The 20,019-nt window shown below is 39.3% G+C and overlaps 2 protein-coding genes across 4 annotated transcripts in view; one reads left to right on the top strand and one right to left on the bottom strand.

Annotated features, from left to right (window-relative positions):
* The window catches only part of EPM2A (EPM2A glucan phosphatase, laforin), an 83,144-nt gene that overhangs the window by 37,283 nt on the left and 25,842 nt on the right, over positions 1 to 20,019 (top strand). The gene's annotated exons all lie outside the window — the stretch shown is intronic.
* On the bottom strand, positions 11,301 to 11,881 carry LOC114495442 (60S ribosomal protein L21-like). Its single transcript, XM_036024850.1, is given in 2 exon segments — positions 11,301 to 11,751; positions 11,754 to 11,881. Coding segments are annotated over 2 exon segments (480 nt in total). The 5' UTR covers positions 11,830 to 11,881; the 3' UTR covers positions 11,301 to 11,347.

Below are 20,019 nucleotides of genomic sequence, written 5' to 3'. Positions count from 1 at the left end.
GAGATTCCTTGACGAGTTTCTTTCCCTGTATAAATACAGCTGTTCATATTTTATAAGATCAAGTTAATTGATGGGTATTCTCTTTTTCTTTTTTTTTTTAAATTTTAACCTGAGGACATTTTTTTCATCACTTCCAGAGAGAGAGTAAAGGAGAAAGGGAAGGAGGGAGGGAGGGAGGGAGAGAGAGTGAGAGAGAGAAAATTATTGATGTGAGAAACATCCATTTGTTGTCATCTCGTACATACCCTGACCGGGGATAGAACCTGCAACCTGAGTAGGTGCCCTGACGGGGAATTGAACTGGCAACGCTTTAGTCCATGGGGTGATGCTCCAATCAACTGAGCCACACTGGGCAGGGCCTCTTTTTCTTATGATTAAAATATATATCATTATATGAAACATTTAACTATATTAAATAAAATAAATGGACATACTTTATATGTAGTTATATGGAGATGATTTATTTTCAATATCATATCAAAATATTAGTGATAGATGTTAGTATTCTAACAGTAATATGGGCTAATGCAAACATAGCCTTTAATTCTTATTTCTTGAGAGTCATTTAAAATGTATCTGCCAAAGTTCGTGGAGAAAACAATTTTTGCTGATAGTGCTGTTGTGGAATCAGTACAGATATAAAGTAGCTGAGTTCTGTGCTGCCCTGTGTGTTATCAATAGCATTGTTATTTAAATTATGATTAAAGTATCTTGGTCACTGCTGACTGAGAGAGAAGCTCGACCGAAGGAGAGGGCCTGGTGGTCGGATCTCAGGTTGTGTCTACAAGAACGGAAGTAAGAAAGGAAATACTGTATCGTACATTAGGCAAATTAGATTTCTAAGTCATTAAGTGGGTAAAATATGGTAATTTACTATAAAAAGGTGGATTATTATAACTACAAAAGAGAGCAGCAAATGAGGAAATATGAGGTGGTGGAAGGTAATTTATAAGATGGCCGCTATTATAGAATGTTTTGATATTAATGAAAATTATTCTATGCAGTTGAGACAAATTAATGCTTAACAAGAGAAAGGGGAGAGGTGCGGGAGCAAAATCTTTGTGTAAGCAAGGGCAAACTGAATCCAGGAGAAAACAGATCATCCTTAGTCAGGGGCGGAGGGCAGAGTTTTGGGCATGGATACAGGTAGGTCTGTGTAGTAGTGAGAGTGTGTGGAAGTTCAATTTTTGATTGATGCCTCAATGAAATAGGAAGCAAAGCCATTAGATGAAGAGAAAGGACTTTAAGGCCTGAATGAGATATATAGATTGGTAACTAATGGAGCATAAATATACTGACTCATAAATTTTAATTTTTATAAGACTTTCAATTCCAATATTACAATGGCCATGGCAACCAAAGAAGAATTATTCTCTCCTATTAAATAAATAAAGAAGATAGAATTTTTTGACTAGCTGAGATAGCCTCTTTCTTCGGTTTTTGAAAAATTTAAAAATTTTTTATTTTTATTTTTTTATTGTCGCTCAAATACAGTTGTCTCCATCTTCCTGCCACCACTTTCCCACCACCACTTTCCCCTGCCCCACCCAACCCCACCTCCCATCCTCGATCCTACCCACCCATTAACTTTGTCCGTGGGCGCTTCATGCATGTTCCTTGACGATCCTTCCCCTTCTTTCTACCGTTATCCCCCACCCCTCTGGTTACTGTCAGTTTGTTCTTTATTTCAGTGTCTCTGGATATATTTTGCTTGCTTGTTTGTTTTGTTGATTAGGTTCCACTTACAGGTGAGATCATATGGTATTTCTCTTTCACTGCTTGGCTTATTTCACTTAGCATAATGCTCTCCAGTTCCATCCATGCTGTCATGAAAGATAGGAGCTCCTTCTTTCTTTCTGTTGCCTAGTATTTCATTGTATAAATGCACCATAGCTTTTGCCATCAGAGAGATGCAAATTAAAACCACAATGAGAAACCACTGCACACTGGTCAGAATGGCCATCATAAACAAATCAATAAACAGTAAGTGCTGGTGAAGTTGTGAAGAAAAGGGAATCCTAGTACATTGTTGGTGGGAATGAAGACTGGTGCAGCCACTGGAAAACACTATGGAGTTTCCTCAAAAAACTAAAAATGAAACTGCCTTTTGACCCTGCAGTTCCACTGCTGGGATTATACCCTAAGAATCTTGAAACACCAATTCAGAATAACCTATGTACCCCAATATTCATAGCAGCACAATTTATAATAGCCAAGTGCTGGAAGCAACCTAAGTGCCCATCAGTAAATGAATGGAAAAAACTATGATACACTTTTCTTCAGTTTTGTGTCTCACTTCAGTCAGCTCGTAAAGAAGTCTAAGTAACACAGTAAAACAGAGTCTTGGTAGATTAGGAATTATAGAGGGTGTTTTTCTAGTCACTGTGTTGTTTGGTTACTGTGGTGGAAGGTACACTTTGGGAAGACCACGGGATCTGTTCAGTGTATTAGAGTCAGTGAGTGAACTGGGGAATGCTTCTATCCTGTTTTTAGAGGGTTGGTATATTTATATCTCTTTGTCAATCATTGTGGCTGTTTAAGTTGACTTACAAGAACTGTTGCTTTGATCATAGTCTCAGTTTTGGCTGAACAAACTGGAATAGTTATGAGACCCAAGGGGGAGGATTGACTAAGAAACAGTAGTCAAAATACGTATGTTCCTTGCTGTATATGAGAATCGATTTTGCTGTTGGCTATTTCTATATCATAAAGGCCCTATTTCGACTATTCTGTCTACAGAATTGTTTTGGAAAAGAGAGATCTTTATTTTCATGCTTTGATAAGTCACAACATGCCTTTCTCATCCTTCTTTCTCCCAAGTCCTTTTAATTTTTGTCCTTGAATGTTATATAGACTTTTGGTCCTGATAAATAAGTCAGCAGAGATGAAAATATTAACTGAATTGATTAGCATGTATAAACATTACTCTGGAAAACTACTGGGTATGTCAACACACACACGCAGAAACATACACACAGAAACACACGCAGGCATACACACCTGTGGCCAACATCTACTCATACAGCTGCTCCTCTTTACAATAAAATGATTGTCTTCCACCCACAGGCCCCACCATGTGTTTGACAGCGTGCTGGCCCGGGGCTCTGGGATCAAGGCTAATGAAAGCAAGGAGTGCATTTTAGATGTATAATGATTATGTTGGGCAAGTTACACCATAATATTGCTTTATGGCTCTCAGCTAGTTCTGACTGTGAGAGAAAAGGAATCGTGCGCAGAATTTCTCCGTGTTAGGGAAGAGCGAAGTGGGAAGCAAAGCTACCAAGATACTGCCCTGAGGTCGGAACAGCTGACAAGGACCAGAGCTGCTGTTCCCAGTTCTCCAGGTTCCTCTGTTTTCTCCCTGTAAGCCAGGACTCCACTTTCTTTCACCAGAGCGTTCTACCATCGACTTCCGATCAACACACACACGCGGACACAAATAAATGACAAAAAGAATCCTACTTATTTTCACCAATCGGATTTTCAAGTTTGTTAGCCCATAGAAGTCTGGAGAAGTTGAATTAGTTATAAGAAAGACCAGAAACCTTTTTCTGTCTCCTAGCACTTTTGTGCCATTTTTTCAAGTGACATTTATTCAGGCTTTTACCTTGTCGTTTATCTTGCCTGGTTGTTCTTCCCACCTTGTAATCTTGAATTATTGTATTGATTGCTTGTCTCACTTCTCCTTTCCCTGGATTACAGATCTTGTCCAAACACCCTTTTCTTCCATAAGACTCCCCTGTTTGGCTGTTTTGCTTTTCTGAGACAATTACTGTTAATCTTCTTAATTTAGTTGCTGGCTTTTCGATTGGTATGTGCTGGCCTCAGACTTGTTTACTGCATTTATCATCGTGAATAGGTGTGTTGGTGTTAGAGGAAGGCATTTTATGAGAGGATCTTTCAGAGTGAACCACATTACATTGTTTTCCCACTGCTACTGCAGCTTAATTGGACCAGATGTGACTCCTCATGCTAAATTTGTGGAAACAATATATAAAGTCCTAAAGCTCAAAGGGACATATTTATACTAAGTTGGAAGTCCCCAGAGAATTTGTTTAAATGGTAACTTCCTCAAGGATTTAATAGTTTATTTCTGACGGTTTTGTCTAGTTTTAGGAGGGAAGAAAAGCCTAAAGCTAAAATTAATGATCAATCAAGACTGAAAATTAAGTTTCTCAAAATGACAAACTGATGAGAAGCACCATCAATTTGTTATCAAAATAATAGGTTTATATAAATGATCAGGAACCATTTTGCTGTTCACAATGAAATATATCTATATCTATAAAGCTACTTGTATGATTACAGTTGGTTCTTAGCCATAACCTAGAAACGTTAGAAAGGAAGAAAAGAGGAGGAAAGACAGGAGAAGGTGGGAAGATGAAAGAACATAGACTTTTTTTAAAGTATATTTTATTGATTATGCTATTGCAATTGTACCATTTTTAAAAGATTTTTATTTATTTATTTTTAGAGAGGAAAGGGAGGGAGAGAGAGAAGGAGAGAGAGAAACATCAATGTGCGGTTGCTGGGGGCTGTGGCCTGCAACCCAGGCATGTGCCCTGACTGGGAATTGAACCTGCAACACTTGGGTTCGCAGCCTGAGCTCAATCCACTGAGCTACACCAGCCAGGGCAGAACATAGACTTATTTTCTGGACTTGGCCAGTTTTTGTTCCACCATTCTGTGATAGCATGTGGATTATTTTTTTAATCCTCTTTCCTTCTGAAGCATGCTCTGTCCCTTGAAATTTCACTCCCAACAACCTCTTGTTTCGTATGTTACCAGAGGTGTAGCAATAGGGCTTCTTGTGTGTATCATTGCTTATAGATGATACGTTTTTATTATTTCAGATCTTTTCAAAGCAAACAAAGACCAGGAATGCAGCAAAAGTGAAAGAATCGTTCAGAGAGAGATCAGCAATGTGTCAATCAATTGTACTCAGCCAGAATAATAGCCTTTTACAGTTGATGTGGTTTCAAGAGCTATCCTTTAATTCAGGATGTTTAAATTAGTCAAGGCAGAGTGAAACAGATGATCAGTATCCTATCACAGAAGCAGGAAGTACATGTAGTTAATTGAATATGGAAATAAATTTGAACATTAGCACACCACATTTCAAAATATCCTTTGTATAAGATTGATTAATATTCTTCTCTAGCTAAGTGGGCATTGTCTGCGGGAGCAGGGGGGCGAGTGGGACAGGGGAGAGAAATGGGGGAAAATTGGGACAACTGTAATACAACAACAAAGATAAAAAAGAAGAAAAAAACAAAAAAAAATTTAGAAATATGAATCATTTTGATTATACACCATCTGGCTGGCACTGTGCTAGGTATTGTTGACATTTCTCAACTTAAGTAATAATGAAATTATATGGTATTTATTTATATCACAAAAAGTGCTCTTCACTTTGTGAAAGAATGTAGGCGTGTAGACACTCCCAGGGAAGAGCTAAGGGGCAGGATGTGTCCCCTGCCTGAATTCATAACACAAGGGGAATGTTTCCGTGCTGGCCACTGCCACTATGACAAGGACAAATTTAAGAATAAGAGGAAAAAACCCAAAACTGCAAACTGTAATTAACCAGCTAATTCACACTTCAGAGATGAGTAATGAAAAGTTGAAACCCTGAAATTCATGAACTACAGATTGCACAATTGTGCACATAGCATTTTATCAACAAATGCACCTTTATCGGGTTTTGCCCTCATTCTCTGCCATTTTTTTGTTTTTCTACCCTTTTCTGTGTTTCCAGACTGCTTCTCCCTGTGACCCCCACCCCCTTTGTTTTACACTGTGTTTTTCATTGTGCCTCTGTTCCCTGCCGGCCTTTTACTGTCCCTCTGGCTTTCCCTCTCCTCTTTTCCCACCTTAATGGCCTCCCCCCTGTCTTTACTGCTGGATATTTACAAACTGACCATGATGTGAGATTGAAGTCCATATCTAAACAAATATTTAAAATACTTTGTACTTTCTGTTCTTAATGTGATAATAAGGTGAGTTTGGTCTGTGTTCATGCCATCCATTGATTCATTCCTTTATTCAACTCTTTTGAGTGCCTACTTTTTGCCAGAAACTAGATAAACATGACCTAGAGTCTCTGCTTCAGAAGCTAATGGTACCACTGTAGAGACAAGTAAAATATGGGTTACTATGATAATCTTAATTCCAATCAAATTATATTTTACTTCGCTGTGAGTTTTCACCTTATTTTCCTTCAGTGGCCTTGAGTGAATTAAGGTATTGAATTCCTGTTGAAATTTCTCTACATTTAAAATGTGACTTTGCTTAGCAAATTTTAGTAATTTAATTTTTAGGAACTTTTTTGTAATAGAGAGACCGTGGTACTTAAAAATTTTATGAAGTAAAGAAGTTTATAAAAGTTTTATTTACCTAGCATTCTTATATTCTTATCCTAATGAAATAATTATATCTTTGAACTACAGAAAAAGCCTCTGGGTAAAGTACAATACTGTCTTTAAAATTGGGCTTTAGGCACTTACCGTTATTAAAAATAAAGTTTCCTAGAGGGTTGGGTACAGGATCGCTGCCTGGCACAGTCCAGAGCACACGATTCAGAGAGTGGTTTACATGACTGCCCTCTCCTGCACCCCGGTTCCCCCTTGTGGTGTGAGGCCTGCCCTGCTGTGTGTGGGGAGCCTCGGTGGCTAATAATTTTACCCACCACACACAGATCTAGTTGGTCGGCTTTAGAGTCTTGTGGATTGACATATACTTTAACATTTTACAGTAGATTTTTGATCCAAGACATAATAAGTCTAGGAAATGACCTATATTAACCTTTTTAGTTTGTTAAGTCAAGTGACTGATATTTCAGTACATTTCTTTTGGGACTCTTGAGTTAAGGCCTGTCATGGTTTTTAATCTTCAAGCATATCCAACTTTACAGTGATGGGTTGCAGAACTTACCTCAAAATATGGCACCGTGGGGCACTGAATATTTTACGTTGGAGGAATGTGAGGAACAACATGCAGAGGAAGGACTGTCTGACCTTCCCCTAACGCAGGTAACAGCCCTTCACCTGAGAGGCGCCCCTACTGTGCTGGGAGGGCGGCAGCATCCTTTCCTCCAAGACCGAGAGGAGCCCAAATGCACACACAGGTCTTGGTCGGTTTCTCCCAGTGTACTCTTCCTAGTGCCCGTGCTGTTGTCCTATCTTGTCTTCTCACTGCTTTTCCACTCCCATCAAACCTGCTGTAAAAACCCTCAGGTTTCACTGTGTCCGGTGCCCATGTCCTTGGGAAGGCTTCCATGCCATGTAAAACTTATGTTAAATCAATATATATCGATATAAATAGGTTTGTAGGCTTTTTCACCTGTTAATTCCTGTTTTGTCTGGCTAACGTACAGAGCCCCAGCTGGAGAACATAGAAGAGCGGTAGGAAAAACTGTCTCCCACACCCAACATTCTGGGACTTGTAGAGGGAAGTGTATCTAAGCCTAGAAACAAATAGTTCTAGGCACAATAGGAAAGTAGAGATTTAAAAATTATATGAGGGCTTCAAATCCATTGGCGAGGTTGAGTTGGCATTTATTTCATTAAAAACGGAAGCCGTTTTGGATTTTGAATTAAGAAAACTGCTGTGGCTTCTCATTCCTTTAATTATATTTTCCTTATACAAGGCAAAATAGATTTTCCTACATATTTAGGTTTTTAAGATTGTCTTACAAGGTATGTGTTATCCCAGAGTAGATTTTTTTATTGCTTAATTATGAATGGAAAGTTTTTCCTTTTATTTTTATTGCTGACTCTGATACAGATGTCCCCGTTCTTCCCCTCCTTTGCCCGCCTCCACCCATCCCCCACCCCCCTCCCTCGGGCAGTCACCACCCAGTTGTCTCTCTCTGTGAGTTATGGATACAAGTTCTTTGGATAACTTTCATCTGCAATTCAGTGAACCTGTGCCATTAACAATAAGACTGAAATAAGACCCTGTGGTTGTACTTTAAATGAAAATAAAAGGAAAGGCACCTGCCAGGGTGTCTGCTCTTAGGACCAAAAGTAAGAAGCAACTAATTCTCGGAAACTATCTCAGCATTCTAGCAATTGTAATAAGGAGAAATAATTAGTTTAAAAGCAAAAGACATGTACTCTGTTGTAAATGGTAAATCCAAACTGTGGATCTTCATTAAAAATGGGCCCATAAATTTAAAAAATGCTACAGAGTGCAGAACAGATCCGTCATTTAATGGAACAGGTCTGTAAATACAATGCAAAATAAAGAGAGGGTAAGATAGGACTGCATGCTTGGGTCGATGCAGGCAGTATTTAACATGCACCTTTTGTGTGAAGTATCTCGTCTTGTGTACTCAACTGATTCAACTTATTTGAAGTTGTTTGTCTTGGGCTGCTCTCTTGCTAATGCAGAAAGCTTTTTTGGGAAATCAAAATAGTAAATATAGAATGCTCATAAAGGTAGCGAGTGTACTGAGAACAAATAAGGAAATAAATTGTATTCCAGAGAGTGGAGGGAGCCAATAAGGTCTTACCGTCTCCTAGGCTGGTGGGATTTGGCCCTCAGTTTAGGACAGAGTCGGAGGGCAGGCAGACAAGACGCATCACCTGAGGGCCTGTACTTCTGAGCTCAGTGGACTCTGGCAGCAGAGATTGTAAATCTTCTGTTTTAGGAGTGAAATGACCGTTTTGATTACAGCAAGAAATCGACCTTTAAAATGAACTTGGAAATCTTAATAGGCTGCTCCATGTTCCTAAAGTTATAGTGAAAACCTGTCCTGTAGCAGCCTCAGACCCCAACTGACCACACAGCCACTTATGTCAGGGATGTGAGATACCAGTTACGGATGAAGTGCTGAAGAGAAACTTGCATAGAAGGAGAAGGAGCAAAAGAAGAAAGGGAATAAGGAAGGATGTAAATGAGAAAAAGCAGGTCAGAAAGAAAAACTAAATGTAATCTAATGATGGAAATAAACCCTGTCAGGAAGCACAGCTTCTGTGAAAAATTACAATGTGTGTCTAGGAAAAAGAATCAGAAAGATCAAATTTCTCAAATAAAAAATGATGGGGCATTTTTTTTGCTTATTGTAATTTCTCATTCTTCAAATTTATTGTTGATTCTAAACCTATTATAGAATTTCTCTAAAATGCATCTACCTCATTTTATGAGTGGATACTGAAAAAAATTTCTAGCATTTCCTAAAAAATACCTTTAGAAGAACAACATGGAATTGGGTTCATTTTTGAAAACTTATTGATTTGAAAGAGAGAGGAAGGGGGGAGACAGGGATAGACAGATAGATAGAGAGGGAGAGAGAGACATCAATTTGTTGTTCCAATTATTTATGTATTCATTGGTTGATTCTTGTATGTGTCCTAATGGAGGATTGAACCTGTAACCTTGGTATATTGGAACAACACCCTAATAAACTGAGCTACTTGGCCAGGGTCCATGTTTATCTAAAAGATTGGGTACAATGCCTGCTGCTGAGCTTTAAGGGAATGAACATTCAAGAGCTTTGTAGAGCAGGAATTTTTTAGACTTCAAATTCTATGCACGGCATTCTGTGAATAACAGCATAGTTACAATGCATCAGGAAATTATCCCATCCAGCTTCATACGGTTTCTACAGCTACAGCACTGTGACAGTATCAGCTGTTTTCCATGATGTTGGCATCATGCTGACATCTCTGGATATTGATCAAGCTCCTTCTCTCACGGATTCTGTTTTTCTCTGGCAATGAAGGCAGAGACCTTGTCTGTTTCGTTCACTGTTGTATTCACAGCTTGGTGCCTACCCTTGGCTTATGTAATTGATTATGTCTTACTGTTGAAGAAAGTTATTTAATGAGGCATTTTAATTTTCCTATAAGAAGACTATAAACTTCAGTGCAGGATATATGTCTGAACTGAGCTCATATTCATTCACGGGTTTTAACACAATGCCTGCACAGGTCTCATGTTTACATGTGTACATTAGACAATGACTGTCATAACCTATAATGGCTGGTTATTATTTGCCACTTAGGAACTTATTCAAACCTTTTGCAGCTCACAGGCTGGTCTTGTGCGGTGCCAAGGGGCGGGGAGGAGGAGATTACAGCTGGATTACTACAAAGCCCTGGCTCGGCCACCCTCAGGCACAAAGTCTCTCCCCTCTTTGGTTGTCTAGAGGGCCTGAGTCTGACCATGTGAGGTTGGCAATCAGAGCGAATGTTCTTCAAAAGTAACCAATTGTGATGAGTATACTTTTTGGTGGGCAAGTGGGAGTAGAGAAAGGTGAATAAATCTAAATGATAAAAAGTTAGAAACATAGAGCTATAGGATATTATAGGGTCATCTTAGATCAAGGTGGTTGAGTGTTTCATACTCACTGTTCAGAAAAAAATTAGTAGAACAGGCCTATATTGCCTATTGTTAGACAAGTCTGTTTGCAAGGCTGGGCTTTTTGCTATTATCTGGAAATTTGGCCAGGAAATGGTCCCCTGCGCTGATATAAAACTATCCCAAAATGATAATGGTTGTTCACTCTGCCTAAACTGTGCAAATAATGTGTTTATGATTACCACTGGCCTTCCTTCTGGGAGTCTTGAACTTTAGTACATGCTAGGCAGAGGGTGGCTGTGTGCCAGCCTTCAGACAAAAAGTGTGTCTGATGAGCCACCCTGGTAGACAACCCTTTCCGTGTGTTGTCACAACTTGTTGCTGGAGGAATTAAACACACCGTGTGCAGTTTCACTGGGAAGGGACTCTTGGAGGCTTGTGGTGGGTTTCATCTGGACTTCTCTCATTCACCTTTTTCTGGTTGCTGATTTTGCTTTGTGCCCTTTCATTGTTATATATCTCAGCCATGCCCACTTTGTAGGACCCAGTCTAGCTAATGTGTTGAGCTAATCCTGCCCAAGACTACAGGCTCTCAGAAGGCTCATCACCACCAATCAGTAGGGGTGCAGATAGTCTTTTGGTCTTTTTGCCTTAAACCAGGGTCTGGTCAGCCTGATAAGAATCCAGAGTACGTGTGTGCCTATTTTGTGTGGGTGGGTTTTTTAAATGTGTTTTTATATTAATTTCAGCTTACATAATGTAGTCATTAAAAGCATGGACTCTGAGTTGGGCTGCCAAGGTTTTAGTCCCAGCTTTATCACTTCCTAGCAGTAGGATTCTGGGTACATTACTTAACTGCCTGGGTACATTACAGACGGTGAAACATCTGTAAGGTAAATATAACCACAAAACTTACCTGAGTTGACTGTTGCTGTGATCACATGACATAAACTAGTGCACTGATTTTTTCCATTGGTTCAAATGGTTTTCTTTTCTTTTTTTTTTTTATCAGTATAGAAGTCTTTTATTTTTTCCACACTTATCATGCCATGAATTCATAGGGAATGGGTTCCAACAGCTCAGGCTCCTTCCCATTAGTTCTCACAAAGTGTGCTTCTCTGGGTGGAGCAGGCTGACGCTTCAGCTGAACCCAGGTACCTTTCTCTTTGGCTTCCTTCTTTTTCTGATCATTTTCCTTCACACATTTTAGGAAGCTACCTCGACTCTTTAAGTGCTTAATATGCTCAATTCGTACATTAATTCTCTTGGCAAGAATCTTGCCCTTAACTTGTTTGTTTACAACAATGCCCACTGCATGCTGGGTGACATTGTAGACTCTTCCAGTTTTGCCATGGTAACATTTGTGGGGCATTCCTTTCTGAACAGTGCCCATTCCCTTGATATCTACAATATCACCTTTCTTGTAGATCCGCATGTATGTAGCAAAGGAACAACTCCATGTTTTCTAAAAGGCCTAGAGAACATGTAACGGGTACCTCTCCTCTTTCCCTTTGTGTTAGTCATTTTGGCAAATTACTGGAAGATGGCGGTTCCGGCCGAAAAGCCAAATGGTTTTCTATTTGACCGTATTTCGAGGTCAGTAGTGTAGGGTTGGGCTCTTCTGTTAGTTGCACACTTGGTGCAACATTCTTCACTATTTTGATTTTGTGTGTGTGTGTTCAGTTTTGTGAGGCAGGTTTTTCAAGCCTGTGTCTAAGCTGCCATTTTTTTTTTCTGGAAATGCACTTACTTTTAGATGTTCAAAATTTTTATCACAAATAGAACTATAAGATGCTGATATTTAATTACTTTTCTATTGCTTATGTATTTTTCTTAGGCCACAAGTAGCTTGAAAACTGTAGAAAATGCCAACTTGTAAGAAAGTGAATAAAATTTTGTTGGGCGTCTACTAGCTCCTTGGTCACTACTTGCACTAATTCACATTATTCTTCCAACACTGCAGTACAGGTGTTAATGGCCCCTTTTTACGATCTGAAAGTAAGCTGCAGACAAGTCAAATCCATTAACCAGGCCAGTGTCCCAGTGGGCTGCAGAACTGGGATTTAAATGCAGGACTGAGGTTGAGGGTTGTTGTCCAAGTATTAAGTTGTTTCATTGTAAAAAAATAATGAAATAAATACTAATTATTAAAAATAAAAATTAGGGGGTGGGGAAGAGGACCCCTACATTTACTGTATATGCTTCTTTGGAAGTACACTTGGCCACATGAACATGACCAAGTTAGTCACACTTTCTGAGATTTCTGCAGCAGAATTTACTGAATTTTCTGTGTATCCATTTTTTATCAACATAGACTTTTGAAATTTAACCCTTTAACTGATAACTTTCCTACCTTTTTGATGTTAGTAGATTTCTGTATTTGCTCTGAACATTTCCTTTCCCAATATTGCAGAAAAAATAGATCTTAGTTGAACCCTCATATGGCATTTTGGGGTCAAAAACCTAAAAATATCCAGTGATAGAAACTCTTAAAAACACTAAGGACTAAGCTCATTCCTGTTTTATGACATTGTAGTTAATTTTAATGTCATAAATTTATGTATTTGTAACTTAAAAATAATTTTCGAATTAGTGAATGCCCAGTTTTTTTCTCTTCACTTTTTTTTAGTAGTTTTTTTTTTGTTTTTTAGCTTTATCAGAAGAGTCAAGTCAGGAACATGTGTAAAGGACCCATGGACAAAGACAATGTGGGGGATTGAATGTGGGAGGTGGGTGGGGCAGGGGAGAGTAGTAGGGGGAAAATGGGGACAACTGTAATTGAACAACAATACAAAAATTTAAAAAAGGGAAAAAAATAAATATCAGCCATAAAAAAATATTTCAATAGAAATACCAGCCCAAAGAGGTTTACCCATGTCAACCCCCTAATGATCTGCTTTAGGGGGATCTAGAGCCTAACAAGAAACATCCTCATCAAGTTCCATATTTCTTTTGAATTTAGGTCCTTAGATCTTAAATTATTATTATTATTGAAGTCATTCTGTTTTGTCAATTTGAAAATAAATTGTGACTTTAACCTCTCAAATATTATTTGAGCATTATTGTCCCTGTTTTGTGAGTTTTTGATTTTTAGGAAGCTCATTTTATTTACCTTTCGTACCCTTACAACCTAATTGAATTCCCGGGGTGCTGAGCACATAGTCCAGAATTACTGAAGAGGCCTTTTGGTTGGCTTTTCCTTCATCACAGAAGCTATACATGAGTAGCTTTTACAGACTTAATGGCCATTTTGCACTCTTCTAGCTACTTTGGACAGTGTGTATGCGGTATAATAATACACGTTCAGGCCCTGAAACACCTATCGGTGGAGGCCAATCCTGCTTTCCTTTCACAGTAAAATATTGCTGCTGGGATTACCAGGTTCCTGGAATTTTCAAAATTCTAGATTGGCTCCAGTGTCCACACAGTGTGTAGGTGTGTTTTTGCTTGTATGTATGCACATGTACACACACACACATGCACACAACCAAACTGAATAAACCAAACAATCTGTATAACCTTGGATAGTGCCAAGAAACTCTTATACAAGCAGAGTAAGGGATTCTGGAAACAGGAAAAGTGTCCCAGACTTCAGGAACCTTAAAAAAATCCTGTTGGCTTACAGGATTCGAACTAAGCAGAAGTTGGTTTTAATATCTGCAACTCAGTAGGCAGTTATCAAACTATAAGCCAAATATTTCGCTTTGCTTTGTTCTTAAACTTTAACCAGGAAGTGAAGTCATGCAATTATGGGCAGTAAGAGACTTCTACCTTCAGTTGCTGGGGAAACAAAGAAGTTAGAATCTAGGTCACATTGTAATAAACTTGGCAGACTTTGTAAAACTCTGAAGGAATCTTCGAATTGCTGTTGGACTTCAAGTATGGCAAATCAAAACCTGTTTTGTATTTCATGCAATCAAGAAGAGTTTCAGTAGCATAGAAAGTTAAATTATTATTATTTTAGTTTCTGCTTTGTGGTCCTGAAATAATTTTCAGCCGTCTGTGCTTTTATACACTATTAGAATTGCATGGCCTATGCAGAAAATGGTAAAATCGACACTTTAAAAATCCACTGCTTGATCTGCAAATATAGTTAGTTCTGAGTTCAGGACAGTAGAGGACTAAAGAAGTTCAGGAAAACCTCCCTGACCCCCTGAAGCTTACTGTCCATTTGGAATGATGGGGCATTAATACCTGCACATTTTATTAGTAATATATAAATTAAACAAGATAAGAGTAGGAGGGCCTCTAGAGGCAGCGTGTGATACATATCCGTGATTGTCAATCTCATGTGTCAACCTGTGTTTGACCAGTCATTATTCTAGGTGTTTCTGCGAAGGTATTTTTTTAAGATGAGATTTGTATTTAGATCGGTAGTCTTTGGTAAAGGATATTACCTCGATAACATGGGTGGGCCTCATCCAATCACTTGAAGGCCTCAACAGAGAAAGACTGAACCCCCTTGAGGAAGATGAAATTTTGCCAGTAGCTGGCCTTTGGACTTGAACTGCATATTGGCTCCCCTGTGGATCTTTAGCCTGCCAGCCTACCCTGAGGAGTTTGGATTTGCCAGCCTCCATCATTCCATGAGCCACTATAAAGTAAGTCTTTTTAAAAAATCTATATACACATCCTATTAGTTCTGTTTTTACGGAGAATGCTGACTAATACAGTATCAGCTACAGTTGAGTGCTATGGCTTGAGTGGAAAGAAACCAGCTGGAAGATTGTCCTGTATCTCTTACTGCCTCTTCCTGAATTTAATCTCCTCCCTAGACGAGGAGCTCTGAGAGATCAGCGGAAACAGTTATCAAAGGCATAGTTTGAACAAAGACTTTCAGGGGGAGCATCCTTTAATTCTTAGGATTAAAGCTGTCAGAAATTACTTTAATATGCAAAAAAACGCAGGCTTATCTTATGGATTTCTCTTTTCACTGGTTATTAGGAAGACTTTCAGAGATAACAGGCAATGCTGTGGGAATCATATTAGTTGAAATGTCTAGACTTTGTTCTTCAAGACTTACATGGCATTATACAAATCGCACCATGTATCCATGCCTCTGTTTCTGCTTGTAGATTAAGCAGGATAACAGAAATTCGGGGACCTCCGAAACAGGCAGAATGAACCTGTGTGTCGTAAGTCCAGATAGTGGTTGTCCTTGCAATGACGAGAAAGGAGGAGGGGGAGAAGTTCTGTTTCTGGATATTTGGTTTCCGGCTATATGGATGTGTCCAGCTTGTAAAATATTCACGGATGAGCACATTTATTGTATTTTTAATGTATATTATGTTTTAGTAGAAAGATTTTAAAAGTTCATGCCTCGCAAATACTTTTAAAAGTTGATAGGGCACAAAAATTATAATGTGTTACAAAGATAAACGACCAAAGTAACCTGTTACAGCATTTCCCTTGAACAGAGCCTACCAGAAAATTAGTAAAATCAAACAAAGAGGGATGGTAAAGGATAGACAAAGAAAGACAAATTTCTTTGAAGTCCACCAACTGATTTTCAATAGCTCCACCTAAATCGCATTTTAGATCTCTGGCACTGTACTGATTTTCCTTGTTGATGTTCATCTCGAGAATGCAATGAGCCCAAATGGCTGTATTTGTGAAAGTGCTTTTTGATGTTTGTTAAAACATGGTGGAAAGCCAAAGTAATAGCAGTATAAAAGGAATAAATAAAGCCCCTGGCAAGCATATTTGAAGCTTCCTAGATCCTAAAGGCAGAAAATGAAATTATTTAGTGTTTCAATAAAGCCACAGGACCATCCTTTTGTGAGTCCTAAGTGTCATGCCAGCCGCCTACTTTTAATATCAGTGAGAAGCAGGTGGATAGAATTTTCACACACACAGTGTGTGCGGGAAACAATCAAACATACCCACTATTTTCTGGAGATTCCCTTTGACCTATTCAAAAAAGATAACAGAATCCCCAAATTATGAGATTTTTTTTAAAGCACCTGAGCAGCTGAGGGACATCCTTATTGCAGGTGTGTTGGCACGAGTGGCCGTCAGTGTAGCTAAGCACTCCTGCTGCCCTTCTTCTCTTTTGTGTTTTTTAATATTCATGACCTTATTTGAATATAAAGGTGCACCATTTGATGCCTAATTCTGTTGGCTGAGTGGAGAAGGCAGTCCATTAATGCATCCCTCAATAGTTCTGGTGCAGAGACGCTGCACATTGCTCAGCAGAGGCAAAGGGAAGCCTCCTTCACATGGACAGAGACAGGTGTTCTCTTTGAGTTGTCAAGTCAGCTCCCTGCTGAGAGTCTCAGATAAGTGCTCCCAATCACATCTAACGGGAAAACTCGCCAAAGCGTAATTACGTCTCATCAGGGTGCCACGAATAATGAAAGGAAAAGAACATTGGATGTATATTGTAGTCTACTTAATCACCATCATTTTAAAAAGCTGACGTAGGATTCCTTACTTCAAAGACAAAGTGTGTAGCTTTGGTGGTAAATTAGGCATATTTTCTAAACACTAAATTATGTTTCTTCCAATTCACATTTGGCTAAGAAAAGCTGATTAGACTAGTCTTTGTCGCAATGGAATATAAGAGATAAGGTTTGCAGCTGCCATTTCAAATAGTGCATTTTTGTCTGTTCTTCAGTAGCTTCCTGTGTTTCTATTCATATTGAATGAATTTCCTTCTTTATCTCTCTCGGTGAGATAAATTCCATCAGTGTTGCTATCTGTGCAGGACACAGGCGGATTTCTCACATCACCTCGCCTGTCTACCCCCCTCCGCCACCCAAGAGCTAAACTTGTAGACAGCGCTAGATGATTAGTTGGGTAGAAATAGTAAAGCTTTGCCCAACGATAAACAGTTACCTTGCACAGTGCATAAGAAATCCTGCTCCAAATTTCATGTAGCATTTCTCTGCATTTAGGAGAAGTTCTGGAACTGCAAAACTGCCATAAAGGCATAATGGAAAATCTGAGATGGATAAAACTAGGCTTGTCTACAAGCTCAGTCAACCATTGATTATGGGGAAGTTGGTTAAACTCCGCATGCCTTGGTTAATTCATCTATGAAATTAGGATAATAATACCTATCCTGTGAGAATCAAATGTCATAACAAAACAAAATTTCAAGTGTTATATTTGATTAATAGTAGTAATTGTAAAGGGGACCTCACATTTTTGGGAGGGCAAGTAGGCTTTTCAGGAGGTGATTGGAGAGAGCGTCCATTCCACATCAGCGTCTTGAACGAGGGTCAAGGCTTTCAGGTCACTTTGTTTTCCCATTTGCTTTCTGTTTTTCCCGTCAACGGCTCTCCCCCTGCGATGCTCACCGTTCATCCTTTCAGCCCATGTTATTGAAAACCTCCCGTCCCCACAGCCAGTCTCTCTTTGCAGCCCACACTGATGACGATTTCCTGTGTCCCTCCAGCCATCTGGGTTGTTGGAATAGAAATGCCCACTCATGAAACAAAATTTGTCTTTGATGATCAAGTTACTCTGGGGAAGAGCTCTGTACTAGGCTTCCTCGTACATCACACATCTAAAGCAGGGATGGGCAGGCTTGTTCTATGAGGGGTTGGAAAGTGTGTGTTTTAGGCTTTGTGGGCCACATGCTTTCCCAGTTGTAGCTCGTCACCCTTTTGCTGTAATGTGGAAGCAGATATGGACCACACGTAACCAAATGAGCATGGCAGTCTCTCATGAAGACTTTATTTGCAAAAGCAGGTGGTAAGCTGGATTTGGCCCGTGCACATAGTTGTCTGAGTCTCTAAGACATTGAGATGACCTGTACCATACTAGAGCTTAAAGGGACATGGCGGTCATGTTGTTTGGTTGTCCCCAGTGCGTGCTCTCCTGCAGCCATGGGTTAACTGGGTCAGTATATTTTTGAAATGCCACCTGATGTGGCCCCTTCTGAGAGGTTCACCAGCGCATTAGCACACTCAAGGTCCTGACTTTTTTCAAGAGTATGGTATTAGTAATAGGAATAATAACTAATGCTAGTATAATAGTTTTTATTATGTGCTTGGAAATATTCTAGTTACTTTTATATAACTTCACTTAATCTCACAACGCTGTGTGGTATACAGTGTTGTTAATGCCACGTTACAGTCAGGTTATTTAACCTGCCCAAGGTAAGGTGACGCGTGGATCCAGGCCTCAAACCCAGGCAGCCCAGCTCCAGAGACTGTGCCCTCGGGCACCCATCCATCCACCTGAGGTCACAACACTGGGTCGCCTCTGTGAAACAGTGTGAGTTGAGAAAGTGCTTCTTTAATCCAGTTCTCTCCGTTTACACATGAGAAGTGAAGTCTAGAGAGATTCGGGTGACTTTGCAAAGGTCACAAGAGTAATTAGTAACTGAGATAAGTCTACAAATCAATTAAATCACTACCTGGGACTTGAAGAAATGCTTAAATGAATCCTTTATAAAGACAGACAATCCTTTTAAAAATGAGTCATCACTTCTAATTTCCCCCTTTTAATTCAAGTTTTATAACCAGTTTCATTTAATGGGGATAAATAAACAGTTTGATTTTTAAAAGGTAGAATTATTTTCACTTTATTATGAGGTAGTATTATCAGGCAATTCCCTGTCCAGAGAAAGATGACAAATCTTAATCTCCAGCCCTGACCCCTCTGTCAGGCCCCACATCAGTGACCTCCAGGCCTCCATGCACGTTAGATCACTCGGGGTGCTTGAAAAGATGATGCTGGGCCCCATCCCACAGCCTCAGAATTCTGTTTTGATTGAGGATCTGGCATAAGTATTTCCAAAGATACCTCCAGGAGACTCTACTGTGTAGCCAAGATTGCGAATCACTGCTCTTGAATCACATTTGTTATTGTCTGCTAAATACGTCCACTTGCCGTGACAGCTAACATTGAAAATACTACATGTCAGGAAATGAAACTTATGGCTATGGCCCCTGGTTTATAATTAGTAAAAATGTGACCATATTCCAAGCATGAGTGGAACTTTATTATTGCAGATGAATTGTACTAGCGGCTATAATATTCAATCAGTTTTATGTGAGTGGGGCGATCAAATTGACATGTGTAGCTGCAGAGCCAGACTGACCAAAATGCTCAGGGGTTCGGATAGGTTGCTGCAAGTCTGTGTGGCTCACACAGAGCCCAGACTCTACCTTTGTTGTGGCTGGTTCATGCCTGGGACCTAGCGGGGAAGAAACAAGTATTCTGGAGGACTAGGTTTTGGCACCATCCCCCACCTACTTACAAATATTATAATCATTTATAATAGGATAATTTAGGAAAATATCAGGTATCATAGAAGAATTTAGGAGAGAAATAGACCACCTGTGAGAGCAAATGTGATAGAAATGACCAGGGACTTGAGATGGTCTAATTGCTACTACCGAACACCAAATTTATCTTTAAGCTTTCTGGCAGTTAAGACAAAAAAGGAAACATGTTGAATTACATAATTTATATTATGGCTGAAAACAGCTTTCATATTTGTCGGCAGAGAAAATTGGTATTTTGAATTCATTTCAGCCAGTAATTTAACACACACATCCTTGGGATAACAGTTGAAAAAATTTCACAGCAGTTTTGCAAAAGTCACAGCCTGTAGTTGTTCATTCACTCATTCATTTATTCATTTAATCACCTATTTGCTTTTAAGTGCTAACTATATGCTGGATGTGATGTCAGTTTCTGGGAATATGATGTTGAATAAGACATCGTTCTTCCCCTCAAGGAGCTCAGAGTAGAGAGGAG

This window comes from Phyllostomus discolor, chromosome 4 (assembly GCF_004126475.2).
Source record: "Phyllostomus discolor isolate MPI-MPIP mPhyDis1 chromosome 4, mPhyDis1.pri.v3, whole genome shotgun sequence".
NCBI lineage: Eukaryota > Metazoa > Chordata > Mammalia > Chiroptera > Phyllostomidae > Phyllostomus > Phyllostomus discolor.
This window is presented reverse-complemented; position numbering and strand designations above follow the sequence as displayed.